Here is a 13,505-nt window from a genome sequence, read left to right as displayed (position 1 = left end):
TAATGCAAGCTTTGAATGGACCTTCTATAAGAAAGCAGACTTAGGGTCTCACTCTGTAAACAGTGTGTTACATTTGGGATCTAATGTGTCCTAGGAGAAATATCCCTCAGAAGGACACTGGTGCATCTAGGAGTCCCCTTGTGCTTGTCCTCCTGGAGAAATGGGGGTCCTCGACCAAGGCTTAAAACACAGCTGCCTGTCCCTGAAAAAACCCTGATATTTAACTGTTTGCTTGTCTCTTACTCATGAGCAGGAATTTGTTAAAATACCAGTGGAGCTCTCAAAGGCTGAGCATTTTGTCTTCAGTGTGGTAGAGACAAATCCAGTCACCTGTGGAGTTCATGAGTCGTGTACCTGCTGCTAAGCACTTGCAGTTCTTTGAGATCAGCTGAATATTTAATCCCAAAGTACATGCCATTAAAGACTTTTAATTCTTGGGCATCATATTTCATGGGGCTTATATTAACTGCTAGGAAATTAAAGTCTCTGTGATGGCAGTGTGAATTTACTTGGTTTAGTAATTTAGCACCTCCAGTGCTATCCCAGTCTTCTGGTGACTCCTCTGAGCAGGCAGTGGGCTGCTTCCAGAAAAGCAGGGGAATAAAAGACAGGGAATAAAAGACAGGGAATAATACTTTTTTAGGCATCACTACAGGCTGTGCCTCATAGAGGGGAGAATATCTATGTGGAGGAGGCCAGTGGAAGGGAATAGCCAAGCTTTAAGGTTTTCTCCTTGTCTTACATCCCAGTGTGTGTAAGACAGCTGCTGGTTAAAACCGCACAACCTGAAATACTATTTTTCATCATCCTTTTTTTAATCCCTGTGAAGATGTGAATTGCACAGGCAAAAGCGAGCTTCTTGCCTGACAATTCACTTGAAGAATTTCTCTGCTGATTTGCTGCATTTGCTCTTTTCATGAATGAGAAGAGAGGAAATCTAATCAAAAGTGTTATCAGCTTGTCAAGTTTATTAGTGTCTATTTTAATATTATCATTATCATTTGTTACTAATAATATAAGTAACATGATTACAGCTTCTTTGTCTTATTTTTCAGTGAGAAGCTGGATGGAGAAGCTGAAAGATAAGGTAGGAGGCTCAGAGTTTCAATTACTTTAAAAGCAAAAGCATGTTTACTTGCAGAAATAAATAAACTCTTGTCAGTGCAGTTCTTTATCTTTACAAATACAATTGAGAAAGGGCTTAAATTTTTCTCTGGAAGGCAAATGAACTAGATGTTGGTGTTGCATATAGTGGTGTATATCCACAATACATCCTTGATGAGTAGTAACTAAGAGCAGAAGGAGGAGGAGGGGTATTTGATAGACTTCTCTGCATTAGTCCTTCTTTTCAGACTACCAGAGTTACTTTCTTAATTGCCCTCTAACTTACCTCTACCCCTTTTCTCTAAGTCCTAAGCTTTGTGGTGGATCCAAATCAAGAGGATCTAGCGATCCTCTCTGGTGAGAGGCTGCGTGCCACATCACCAGCTCTGGACAAGACCTTTACAGCCTCCATGTGCAAGAGCTGCAAATTCCTGGAAGGAAAAAGAGCAAACACAGGAAGACTGAAAAAATAACAGTCTTGTCTTGCTGGTGTTACAGAGTGGTGGTGCATGGAATCAGGAGTTGTGCCAGCCACAGGCTCTGCTGCCCTAGAGCAAATAATAACATTGTGAAATGGTTGTGAAGCCTTCCAAATTTTGTGTTGATGACAAAGCCATGAAGATAGAAATGAGGTGACAGTAGTGTTTTAAAACAAGAACACTTTGTGACTCAAAGAGCTTGGAAACTTTTGAATGTCATAAGAATCAATAGATGAAAAAAACACCACGAGGAATAATGACTCAATAGGAAACTCCAGCCCCTGAAAATATCTAATTCTAATCAGATTGTAATCTGGTGTATGCAGCCTTCCCTCATGATCCCCACCAAAGTTCAGCAGCACCTTATGATGAAGTCTGAACAGAGAGATGGGGTCTACATATCTGTTTTCCAGGATTGGAAATGGAAGGGTTTAAAGTGGTTTGCTGCCCAGCCGTTGTTGAGTTGCTTTTCTGCCTACAATAGGAAGGAGGCATGTCTAGTACAATCTATGCTCATAAGAGAGCACCTTGGCCTGGGATTCAGCCACAGCGAATGCTGAAAGAACAGAGAATGGTTTTCCCAATGAAGGTAAAAAGCAGACACCAAGACTGGTGAATGAGGCATGCATGTGTCACCTGCTCATGCCAGACCTACCCCAGACAGCACAACACAAGCTTGGGGGCATCAGATACCTTCTCACTGAAGCTGTAGCTTTCACTTCTTTCCTCTTGGCACCTTGTTGGCTACCTCTGTCCTTCCTTGTCGCAGCGGGGTGTGTGTCTCTAACAGAATTGCCCTGTAGAGCAGAGAGATGTGGCAGTGCCCAGCACAAGAACTGGTGTAACTGAGGCTCTGCTAGTGTCCACTTAAAAGAGAAACTTGGTTCTGAGCCATCTCCCTTCTCTGGAGGGATCTCCACATGTGTGGAGGCATATCTTTCACCTTGCTCACATTTTCCCTTAAAAAGTCCAACAAAAAAACACTCCCTCCCCCACAACCAAATGCAGGTGTAGCAAATCACTTGCAAATAAGCCTGCTCACCCCATTTCCTCCTATTCCTGTGGAGTTCATCAGTACCAGTCATATGTGCCCCTTTTATTTGCTGTTGGCCTTGGCTCTATTGTAATATAGAGCTCTATCTATTTTACATAGATAAATAGTCCCTCAATCCAGAAGAATATCCTTGCACATGATGGCCCCATCCCTGAGAGATGAATCCTCATATGTCCATCAGAGCTGCCCTGCTGGGAGAGAGAAGGGTGTGGGGAGTGAGGGACCAGAAGCGCGGGTCAATGACAGATTTTGGTCTGCAATCACTGTTCAAATGTTGCATTTTGTATGCCAAATAATAGACATGAGATTTCTCTGAAGTCCTCTGTTGTTGTTATCTCAAAGTCCAGGAGAGCCAGGAAGGTCATGGTCGTGGATTGAGTACATTGAAAGCATCCCTAGGATCTGCAAAGAAGTTGCATCTGCCCCATGGATAAGGGGTAAAAATGTGGCTTCAGAGCTGCCCGTGAAATGGGGTTTTCTATGAAGCAAATGCAGAAGCCCTCATGAGTTGAGCTGCTGTGTTCCACTGTGTGTTCTGGCTTGGAGAAAAGCTCCTGGATCTGCTTCATGTTGTAGGCTTTTGGGGTATAAGTCATTGGTTTGGGTGTTAGGGGAAGCCTGTAAAAGGGCGTGGGCTGGCCAGGCAGAAAAAAGGCTCACAGGCAGTCTAGGAAGTTCATCATATTAAAACTAGTGATTTCTGATACAGAAATTCAACAGGGCAGCAATTAAAAAGCCATTTTCAATTTCCCCTCACTGCCTGCGCCAGCAGCAAAGTTCCACAAATAGAAAAACCAGGGCTGCAGTAATTAGGTCACCCAATTAAGGCACCTTAATTGCCTCACAGAGATACAGTCTTTTAGCTGTTCTCACTAACCTCCTTTTTCAGGAACTGGGGTGCAGGCACACAGCCCCCTCCAAGCACTTGCTGATCAAGGCTGTTTTTTCTGGGAGGGTGCTCAGGAAACATGCACAGTGCACCTCAGGATGCTTCAAGCCTTGGAATCCGCACACAAAGGTGTTCCTATTTAAAGCTCTGAGTAGGAACTGGAAGGATCAGGGAGAGCAAAACAGCCCTTGTTAGCACTGTATCCACCCTAGATTGAAAGCAGTTATTTTTGTTATCCAGGTAAGCGTACAAAGCCAAGGCAGCATGCACTGAATAGCTTTTCCCACACACACACTCAAAGGATTATAGAGAAAAGCAATTATGGTGTAAGCAAATATTGTTAAGCTGTGTTGCAGTTTGGGAATGCAGATAAAGATGAGTGGTTGTAAGCAATGGACTGAGGCTTGCTAAGAGCTGTCTGATAGTCGTCTGATTGGTGCATGTGTCCCTAGGTAGGTGTAAAATCTGTTTTGAGGGGTGTAGATGGGGAAGAGTAAAGCTGTAGTGCCACAGCAGAGGACTCTGTTGCTGCAGTGTGAACAAAGGCAGTCTAATAAGGGAGTAAGCCATTGCCTGCCTCCCTTACTCCATTGAGACCCCCAGCCTGAATCAGGTGAGGATGCTGAAGCAATCTGGCACTTTAAGACTTCAGTTAATTTTCATTTAAAACAGTAAAATATAAACTAACAAGCACTTGGGAATATTTTCCAAAGGATTTTGAATGTTTAAATGTGCAATTTTAAATTAGTCATACTATCTATGTATCTTTTTTTAATGGGCAATGCAAATGTAAGGATCACAGCAACTGAATTAGAGCTGATTTACATTTGCTGTGCTTCCTGTAAGGCCAGCTGGAGGTTTGTGTGCTCTCTTTTTGTCACTGTCCTGCTCATGCAAGTGACCCCTTCCCATACAAAGCAAAAGCATTTCTTTCAAAGATTTTGGCGATGAAGCCAAGGAGGCTCAGGCTGGGCCAGGCAGGGGGAGGGCAAACTGCTGCTTCTCTCTGAAAAGCGAGCGCAGCCTGCCTTTGTGTTTTAGTTCCTTCAGAGAACCAGCTGTGGGTGCTAGGAGCAGCTTCTGCCATTGCTGTGCTCAGATATGACATTAGTGTCCCCGAGCACTTGCTTTGCCATACCAACATGTCTATGGGAAGCATGGGAGCTGTGTCTGCCTTTACTGGAGGTATATTAGCAGTCTGCCCACAATAAGACACACTCCAGCAATCACAGCTGGCCAGGAGGATGCTGGGTCCCTTTCCTATTCACCTCTGATGATGGAGGTTAGTATCCCTGCTTCACAGAGCAGCCATTCTCTGAGAACACCTCCTCGCCCATTCTGCTTGCTCCCTGGCTGATGACTGCTGTCTTGCCTGGTGGCTCTTACACACTGGTTTTTCTGCCTGCTCCTGTCACCCCAGAGCTGTGGTGCAGGGGGCTGTGGGCAGCAGGGTGTCACTGCAACGCTTGTTGCTATGCTGCTAGTCCAGATCTATGCAGAAAAGCATAAGAGCATCTTTCAGGTCTCTGGGTTGAGCTCTGCTGAACATGGCCAGACATATAGTTGTGCCTTGATTTATGCTGGTGGTACCTGGGGAACTCAGAGAAGCACTCAGCCTACTTTACACAGGTTGTAGTGAAGCTGTTGGGGGGGTCATGGGTCTTTGTTGTGGCTCAAGATTGCCTGCTTTTGGCAGTTGAGGTTTTCCTTCACACATGCACCTGTATTAGCAGGTGCTTCATCCCAGCACTTGCAACTCTGCACCAAAATTGTTTCCTGTCCTAAAGGTGGATAAGTGCTGCAATGTCTCAGCTATCACAAGGAAGCATCTGTAGTAAAAACTGACCGTGAGTGAGCTGTGGTGGATACCAGCTTGGGCCTGGAGTGGGGGCTGGTTGGGCTTAGCAATTCTGCAACAGGGCTCATCCTATGCAGACAGGTGATAGGAACTTCAATGAAATAAACTGTAATGAAAGCAGTCCTAGACTGATGAAAAACAGCTCCAAAAATATGGTCTTTTGAGTGCTGCTCTGCTTCTTTCTTTTCCACGCAGGCAGGATACATGTCTGGGATGCTGGTTCCTGTAGGAGTTGGAATAGCTGGAGCCCTGTTTATCCTAGGAGCACTCTACAGCATTAAGATTATGAATCGCCGAAGGAGAAATGGCTCAAAGAGACATAAAAGAAAGGTATGGCAACTGCAAAGGAAAACCCCCATCCCACCCACTCTCCCATTGTCCATTTTTTTCTGTTAGGTGAGTGCAGCCTGATTATAGTTTGTCTGGGTTGAGGTGGCTGGGACCTCTCAGAGTACAGGGGGGATATGAATGCTCTTCATTTCCTTTTTGCATGTGGAGCTCTTTCATGTTTCTTTTCTTCCTCTAGCAGAGGGAATTTAACAGCATGCAAGATCGAGTCATGCTCTTAGCTGACAGCTCTGAAGATGAATTTTGAATCAAATTGCAGTGCCCTTGTGATAACCCGTGACTTTTAAAAGAAGGGAGGGGGAGAAAAGGAACAAGTGACTTTCTGCTGCATCGCTGCTCTCCGCCGTCCTGAGCCACCAAGCGGTGATCAGTACCCCCCGGCAAAACAGCATGCTATGCTCTACGTGTACTCCACAGTGATGTTTGTTTTGATACAGTAGTGAGATTTCATATTCACACCCGGCGCCTCATTCAGATCCACAGCACGTCTTGTTACAGCTGGATCTGATCCATATGGATGATTATTTTCCTATTACCCTGGTGTACTGTTTTGGTCCTGGCTGGCAGTAATCTAATCATAACAGCAGCTCTCACCTAACCCAGGAATGGAAATCTTTACTGTGAATTACTTCTGTCCAATTGGTTTTAAATGTTACATTACCTGAGCTAGAGTTCATTAGTGCTAATATTAGCTGCTCTGCTTAATTAATGAATTACACACTTGTATCCCTTGCCACCTGAGAAGTGCCCATGTACAGTGTCCTTGATACAGTTTGAAGCACATTTCTGCACTCGGGTCCCTCAACTTTCACCCCTTCTTTCTTCCTTCAGCTCTGCTCCATGCTTCTTGGAGACACACAGGAATGGCCTCAACACTTGATTCACCACAAAAATCCTAATCAATTTGCAACCAGCACTGTCTGTTACAGCACAATAAATACCAGCGCTCACCTATTGATGGATAGTCTTGCATGGATCTCTTAGCTTTTGTTCAGTGTGCAAATAGGCAAGAGAAGGGCAGGTCAGGAGTTTCTTCAGGTTCTGCCTCCTGCTTGAAGGATGCTAGTTACTGGTTTATCTATCTCTCACAAGGCTGCATTCACATAGAGATGAAAGTGGAGCATCTGTCACCTTTACCCACTGGAAAGTGAGTGAACAACAGCACCTTTGGGGGATGTGGATGGATCTGAATGCAGAAAGACCCAAAAGGTTGCAGAGCATCTGACTGTCAGTGTTGAGGGATTAGTGGCTAATAGTTGGAAAGCAGTGGCAGCCACAGCTGGGGAGGCGTCTGCTGTGGAGAGTTGCATGGTCACACTGAGTCATGGGGGAAAGGTGAAGCTGTAGAACAGATGGCTGCAGAGGGTTGTGGAGGTGCAGCCCAAGGGTGGCACAGGGTAAGGGCAAGCTCACCAGGTTGCACAGTCAGTGTCTGAGGTGTCACAGGAACCGAGCAAGGGAAACTAGGGAAACTAGTGTTGCTTTGCACAGAAATTCCATCAAAATAGCTAGAAAAGGGGCTTCTGGTTGTGAAATTACTTCAGTCTGGCATTTATGCAAGACATCCATGTTTCTGAGGTGGGAATTGTACTTCGTACAAGGAACAGCAACTGTTGCTGGAGTAGATCTGATTAGAAGAATAAGGCCAGACCACACATCTTCTGAAATTAATTCCCACTGAGTCTTCAAAGAAGTGGAAAGGAGGAGAGTTTGGGGAGGGACAGATGCAGGATTTCAGTCCTTGTAAAGGTGTAAAGGTCTGTCAGATTGTAAAGGGTGGATGTTGATGATAGTAAGCACATGTCTTGTGGGCATGTGAGTGGGTTTGCAAGGTAGAGAGGACATTCAGAAGACCCTTCTGAAGCGGAGTTCTCTCTTGAGAGAGTGAGGGCCTCCTCTGGGTGTTAAGTCATCAGATGTGATGTTTAGCTCCGAACAAGCAGTGCTCTTCAGAGCCCAGGTACTTTCCTGTAGGCTTTACCCTTGTGCTTACTGAGTCACCTGGAGAAGGACAGGCAGGTCAACCTGGTATCAAAATGCTGCTACTAATGCTAGTCTTCCAGTTGAAGGGTGTGGTCCCTCACACATTCATCCTGCTTAATGTGTGATAAAACCTGGTCCATCAGTATGTTGGGGAGTCTTCATATCCTAATCCCTCTAGGACAGGCTTTCCCAGCCAGGGCTCCACAGTACTTGCATCTCTCCCTTTTCATTCCTGAAACTTCGACCAGGAGAATTTTGCCTTGCTAAAAGCAGCTCTGTGTTATTAACAGGCTCTGGCTGGCAGTTAAGTTCACATGCCCCTACCCAAAATCAAAGCCTCTTTCTTCTATAATAGGTGATCAATCCAAGCTGAGAAGTTTTCCTTCCAGATGGATCTCTCCCTGTTTGTTTCTCATTCCTAAGTCTCTTGGAGCTTGGAGGTGGTCAGGAGGCGCTAACAATCCAGTGGTGCGTTGCTGGCTGTCTTGCAGTTTTGAAAATCATGAAATGTTGTCCCTTGTTCTTTGATAATTTGTTCCTAGCAAGGCATGATGGGGGATGCAAGGTTGGAATGACTTCTCCTCCATTCTAGTTTCCTGGATAGTATCTCCAGAAAGGCTTGTCTTTTAGGTACAGTGCCAGGCAGGCTGGAAACAAGGCTATGTAGGCAGCTGCAAGACGTTCATGAAATACTTTACCCTAGTCCAGCCAGGGAGGTATGGAGAATAAGCAATGACAAAAGGCTCGGATCTCTCTGAGAAGAGGGTATATGTCTTGGAGCAGAAGGCATGGGAGCTGGGCATGAGTACTTTGTATGCAACTGTAGCTTAAAAGAGAGACCCAGAATAACACTGGAAAAGAAGAGCTACCAGTGACACTGCAGAAGAGAACATACATACCAGCAAGACCCAAGCAGCTGGAGATCAGCAGGGTTTTGTGCAATGACAGCCTGTGAAGGGCAGTCTCCTCTTGCTTTCCTGTTAATGGTGCTGTGCCTGCACAGTGTGTGATAACAACACAAGTTGTGTTAAGTAACTGATAACATGCAGAGCTCCTGGGCCAGTCTGAGTACCGCTGCTTTGGCAGCACAGGAAGAGCTTTATGGAAGGGTTGTCAATTTGATAGATTGTGAAGGCTGGTAAGGAGGAGCCGTGGCCTTTTGTTGTGCTAAGAAATCCATAGTTTGGGAAACACTGACTTTCTACAGTGGCAGTTTCACTGTCTCTCTTCTTTTCCCTCCCCCCATCATAGAATCAACTAGGCTGGAAAAGACAGTTGTAGCCGAAAGGGAGGTCCAGCTGCATACATGGTTTGGTGTTGGCTGTCTGGTCTGTGCTGGAGACAGATTTATGTGCTAGAAGGGCTGCCCAAATATTTTGCCTGTGGTCCATCTTCTCTCCCAGTTCTTTGTCTGGTTCTGAACACTGTCAGCTGAGGTGCCTTGTTGGGAGATGCTCGTTGGAGGAAGCTCTACTTCCTGCATCACTCAGCAGTGCAGAGAGATTACAACCTCCATTTGAAGTGGAGGTGTTTGTTGAATAGTTGTTTTTGGTCAGGCACCTGTCCCAGAACCTGGAGGCTCCCCATGTCTTCAGCTTACCTATTCTTAATGCGGAGGCAAGATGGACAGTCAAAACCAGCCTTGGGTCCTGGTGAAGCGTATAGGAGCCTTTGGAGCACAGGACAGGGTTTTCTGCAATGCCACTGAAATCAGTGCAATTTCTGCAGCACATTAAAGCACAAGCATTATTCAGCTCCTTCCCTTCTTATCCAAGGCCACTAGACTTTGGATTAGGCTGTTAAAAATATTCTTTATACAATTTCTGGAGTTTGATTCATTTGCTTGAAATTATCAGATTGCAGATAGGGAGAGGAGGAGGGTTTCAGGTAGGAGCTGAAGCCTGCACTCTCCTGACACTCCACTGACTTAATCTATACCTCTGCAGTGCCAAACAAGCAGATTCTTTTGAAAGAGGCAGGACAAAAAAAACTAAACAAAAAACTGGCCAAGAAGAGCTCTCCTTATCTGTGCTGGGTGAACTGCAAAGCCACTGAATGTAGAGGTGGGTCATGGCACTGCTAATGCAGCCTTGGCCCCATGCAAAGGCACAGCTGCAACCGCAGCTTTGCTGCAGCAATAATAATCTCTCAACTCAGCACGAGTCACTCGCCTCTGTTTTTGGTTTACCTGATAGCACAAGCCAGAATTTATTGTAGGCATCACACAACTGCTTAGCATCCTCAGCCCCATTTCCAGCAGGAGAACCAGCCTGCCTGATGTGCAGCTCTTGCCCTGATGAAATGCACCTACACTATACAGCTGCTGACTTTTAAAGGTGTCTCTAATGCCACATGTTCACCTAGGTAAGGTTTTTCTGGACTGCAGTGCTTCCATAGAGTGATATTAGCAGTCCTCATGCTTTCTTGTGGTTTTATATTTTGGACAAGAGCAACTCCTCATACTGTAACTATGGAATGTAGCACTTTGTTAAATTAAAACATTGGAAAATAAAGAGATGTCCATCATACCTGACTTCAAGCACCTTGTCTCCTTGATCTGTGGTTCATGGCATTCACTGTCTCTCAGGTAAAGCTGTGAAGTAATTGCGTGGAAGATTTGAGTGTTGCTTTTATTTCTTCCTGCTGCGTGGTTGGTGTTAAGGACTCAGGCTGGGCTTGCAGGGGTGGTACAAGCAGCAAGGAGCCTCAGCCTGGAACTTTTTGGGTAAGGTTTACCTGGAGGTAGGTGTTGGCTGTAGGGTGTGATGAGTAACATGCCATATTCCCTCAGCTGGGTTTTCAGTAGCTGTAATGAGCCTAAACACTGACATGCTTACACCGTTGTTCTTTACATACAGCCAGGTGTCCTTTTGTCCATACCAGGATATTTGTCCTTTACATTTTGTCCTGTGAGGAGGGTCTGTGCCCATGTGCCCTGTGATCTTTCAAGACCCAGTAATATGGCACCGGTGATCCTTGAGCCTCACTTGCAGGTGCTGCAAATGTTTTATAAAGGAACAGCTTTATTGCAGGTGAATGTCCCTCCACACATCTGTACGGACCTGCAATCCAAGCAGAAGAATCAGAAAGACTCAAGAGGTATACAGGCTGGGTTTGGAATTGCCTTCACAGTCCTGTTTGCAGATATTCTTGCACTGTATTACTGCCTGCAAGTACATGAGATGGGTATGCTTCCTTTTGCCATACTGTGTAAAGGTGGAGGTCCCAGGGTGGGAATGTGACCCAGCGGGACACAAAGCCAGCCTGTGGCAGTGACTGCCTGCCCCTCTCCACTCTTCTACTAATAAGAGCCAACAAGAACTATTTGTTCAACTGTGTGCATTTTCTCTAATGAAAAATGGCTTGTTCAAAATGAGAAATTCCCAGGGAAATAGCTGTTCGGGGATCGCATGAACACATTCTTTGCTCATTGGCAGTTGCCAAAAACAGCCTGTATATTCATGAAGCTGTTTGCTTCATTGCTGACTTTTTCCAATGAAAAACAAAACCTGCTGAAAGAAGATAAACAACGATTTTTTTTTTTCCACAGGAAAAATATTTTTCTAAGGAAATTACTCTCTGTGATCATGCTGCCTCACTGTGAGCCTCTGTCCGTCAGTCAGTATCCTCCTAATGTCCCTGACTCTGCCAGCCAAGGCATAGGTTTGTGATAACGGGGGTGAGAAGAGAGACCATATTAAAAATCCCACATGAAAAACGTGTGGAGCCATTCGAAGGCTGCAGAAAACCCGCGCAAGCAAAGAAGGTTATGTGTACACTGATGGAGGAGATGAGCTGGTTGTCCCAGATGCCCGTTGGTTCTGCTGCCCTGTGTGGGTTCCATGGGGCTGAGCAAAGCAGGAGATCATCCTGGCACAGGGCTCAGCCTGATTAAATTGCAAGCAGGCCATCGACCGTAACGCACCCATCCATGCAGAGCAGCACAGACAGCCCAGCTTGGGCTTGTTTTCATAAATGTATTTTGGAAGGATAAACCAAAAGGCATTCCCTGCTTGCTCTGGTGGTAAAGCCACCCATGCGTGGTCATTGCTGCTGGACCTGAGCCCACCAGGGTCTGTGCTTGGGTTGAGCGCCTGAGGCTAGACACTAAAACCTTTACTTTGGGATAAATCTCATCTTCCACCTGAGAAGCCCCCAGTGCATGTTGAGAGTTAACAAGCACTTTAAGGTTGGACCTCTATGGGCAAAAATGTAGTGCACAAGAACGTTGACAGTCAGCTTACTCAGGGCTTGTAGTGACAGTGTTTTTCCCCTTTTTTTTCCCCAACAGTGATGCTCTCCCAAGGGTTCAGGAGCAGGACAGTCCCTGCCTGCAGGGAAAAGGCTTGAGACTCAGCCAGCAGCAGGGAGTCAGCAGAGACGATGGTGGCATTTCTCAGTGAAAACATTTCCATTAGTCCCTTAATGGTAACTGCTGATGGATGGTGAAGAGTGGCTTAGCAAGCTTTTCTGCCAGTTCCTTCAACACTCTTGGGTGTAACCCATCCAGCCTCATAGACCTGTATTCACCTAAGTGGAGCAGAGGTCACTAACCATTTCTTCCTGAATTATAGGGACCTCAATCAGCTTCCTGTCTCTGCTGTCCAACTTAGGGAACTGAGTACCCCGAGGGTGGCTGGTGTGACTAGTAAAGACTGAGGCAAAGGCATTAAGTACCTCAGCCTTTTCCTCATCCTCAGTCACTAGGTTTCTCTTAGTATCCAGCAGAGGATGGAGGTTCTCCTTGGCCCTCTTTCTATTGCTAAAATACTTTTAAAATACTTTTTATTATCTTTTATGACAGTGGCCAGATGTAGTTACATCCATGCCTTCGCCTTTCTGAGTTTCTCTCTACATAACCTAACAACAGCCTTGTACTTCCCATGGGGTGATAGTCCTGTCTTCACAGGTAATAAATTCTCTTTTTCTTTTCCTGAGTTCAAGCAGTATCTCCTGTTCAGCCAGGCTGGTCTCTTTCCAACCAGTTAGATTTTCAGCACATAGAGACTGCCTGCTCCTGCACCTTAAGGGTTTAATTCTTGAAGTGTCCAATATTCCTAGACACCTTTGTCCTTCAGTAATGTTTCCCAAGGAATTCCGCCAACCAGCATCCTAAACAGGCCAAAGTCAGTCCTCCAGAAGGCCTGAAGTAGAGGTTTTTCTGACCTTCTTCTTGACTTAGAATCATAGAATCATAGAATAGTTAGGGTTGGAAAAGATCTTAAGATCATCTAGTTCCAGCCCCTCTGCCATGGGCAGGGCCACCTCTTACTAAACCATGCCACCCAAGGCTCTGTCCAACCTGGCCTTGAACACCGCCAGGGATGGACTTCTCCAAGGATGGAAAATTCAATCATTTTGCAATCACTTTGCCCAACACGGCCTCTAACCATCACATCACCAACCAGTCCTTCTCTGTGAACAGCAAACCTAGCTAGGCATCTCCCCTAGTTGGCTCACTTTCCAGCTGGGTCAGGATGTTATCTTCCACACCCTCCAAGAACCTCCTGAATTCTTTGCTGTGTTGGACTTCCAGCAGGCATCTGGTAGGTTGAAGTCCCCCATGAGGCCAAGGGTATGTGATCATGAAACGTCTCCAAGTTGTTTGAAGACCAACTACTTTATCTGTAACTTCATCCTGGCTGGGTGGTCTATAACAGACTCCTACCAGGATATCAGCTTGGTTGGCCTTCTCGCTGATCTTCCCCCACAATCATTCAGCCTTCTGACTCAGAACATTGAGTTCAAGGCAGTCGATGTACTCCCTGACATACAACACAACACCACCAC

At 45.7% G+C, this 13,505-nt stretch overlaps 1 protein-coding gene across 3 annotated transcripts in view; it reads left to right on the top strand.

Annotated features, from left to right (window-relative positions):
- The window catches only part of ARMH4 (armadillo like helical domain containing 4), an 80,673-nt gene extending 70,425 nt beyond the window's left edge, over window positions 1-10,248 (top strand). The window contains exons 6-8 of one of the 3 annotated variants that reach the window (XM_065685434.1): window positions 1,056-1,087; window positions 5,580-5,714; window positions 5,911-10,248. In XM_065685434.1, coding sequence (XP_065541506.1) covers window positions 1,056-1,087; window positions 5,580-5,714; window positions 5,911-5,979 — 236 coding nt within the window. In that variant the 3' untranslated portion in view covers window positions 5,980-10,248. Of the gene's footprint in view, window positions 1-1,034; window positions 1,088-5,579; window positions 5,715-5,910 lie in introns of all 3 variants that reach the window. The other 2 variants (XM_065685433.1, XM_065685435.1) reach the window with 2 other exon arrangements.
- Window positions 10,249-13,505: the final 3,257 nt, after the last annotated feature.

This window comes from Lathamus discolor, chromosome 6 (assembly GCF_037157495.1).
Source record: "Lathamus discolor isolate bLatDis1 chromosome 6, bLatDis1.hap1, whole genome shotgun sequence".
NCBI lineage: Eukaryota > Metazoa > Chordata > Aves > Psittaciformes > Psittacidae > Lathamus > Lathamus discolor.
This window is presented reverse-complemented; position numbering and strand designations above follow the sequence as displayed.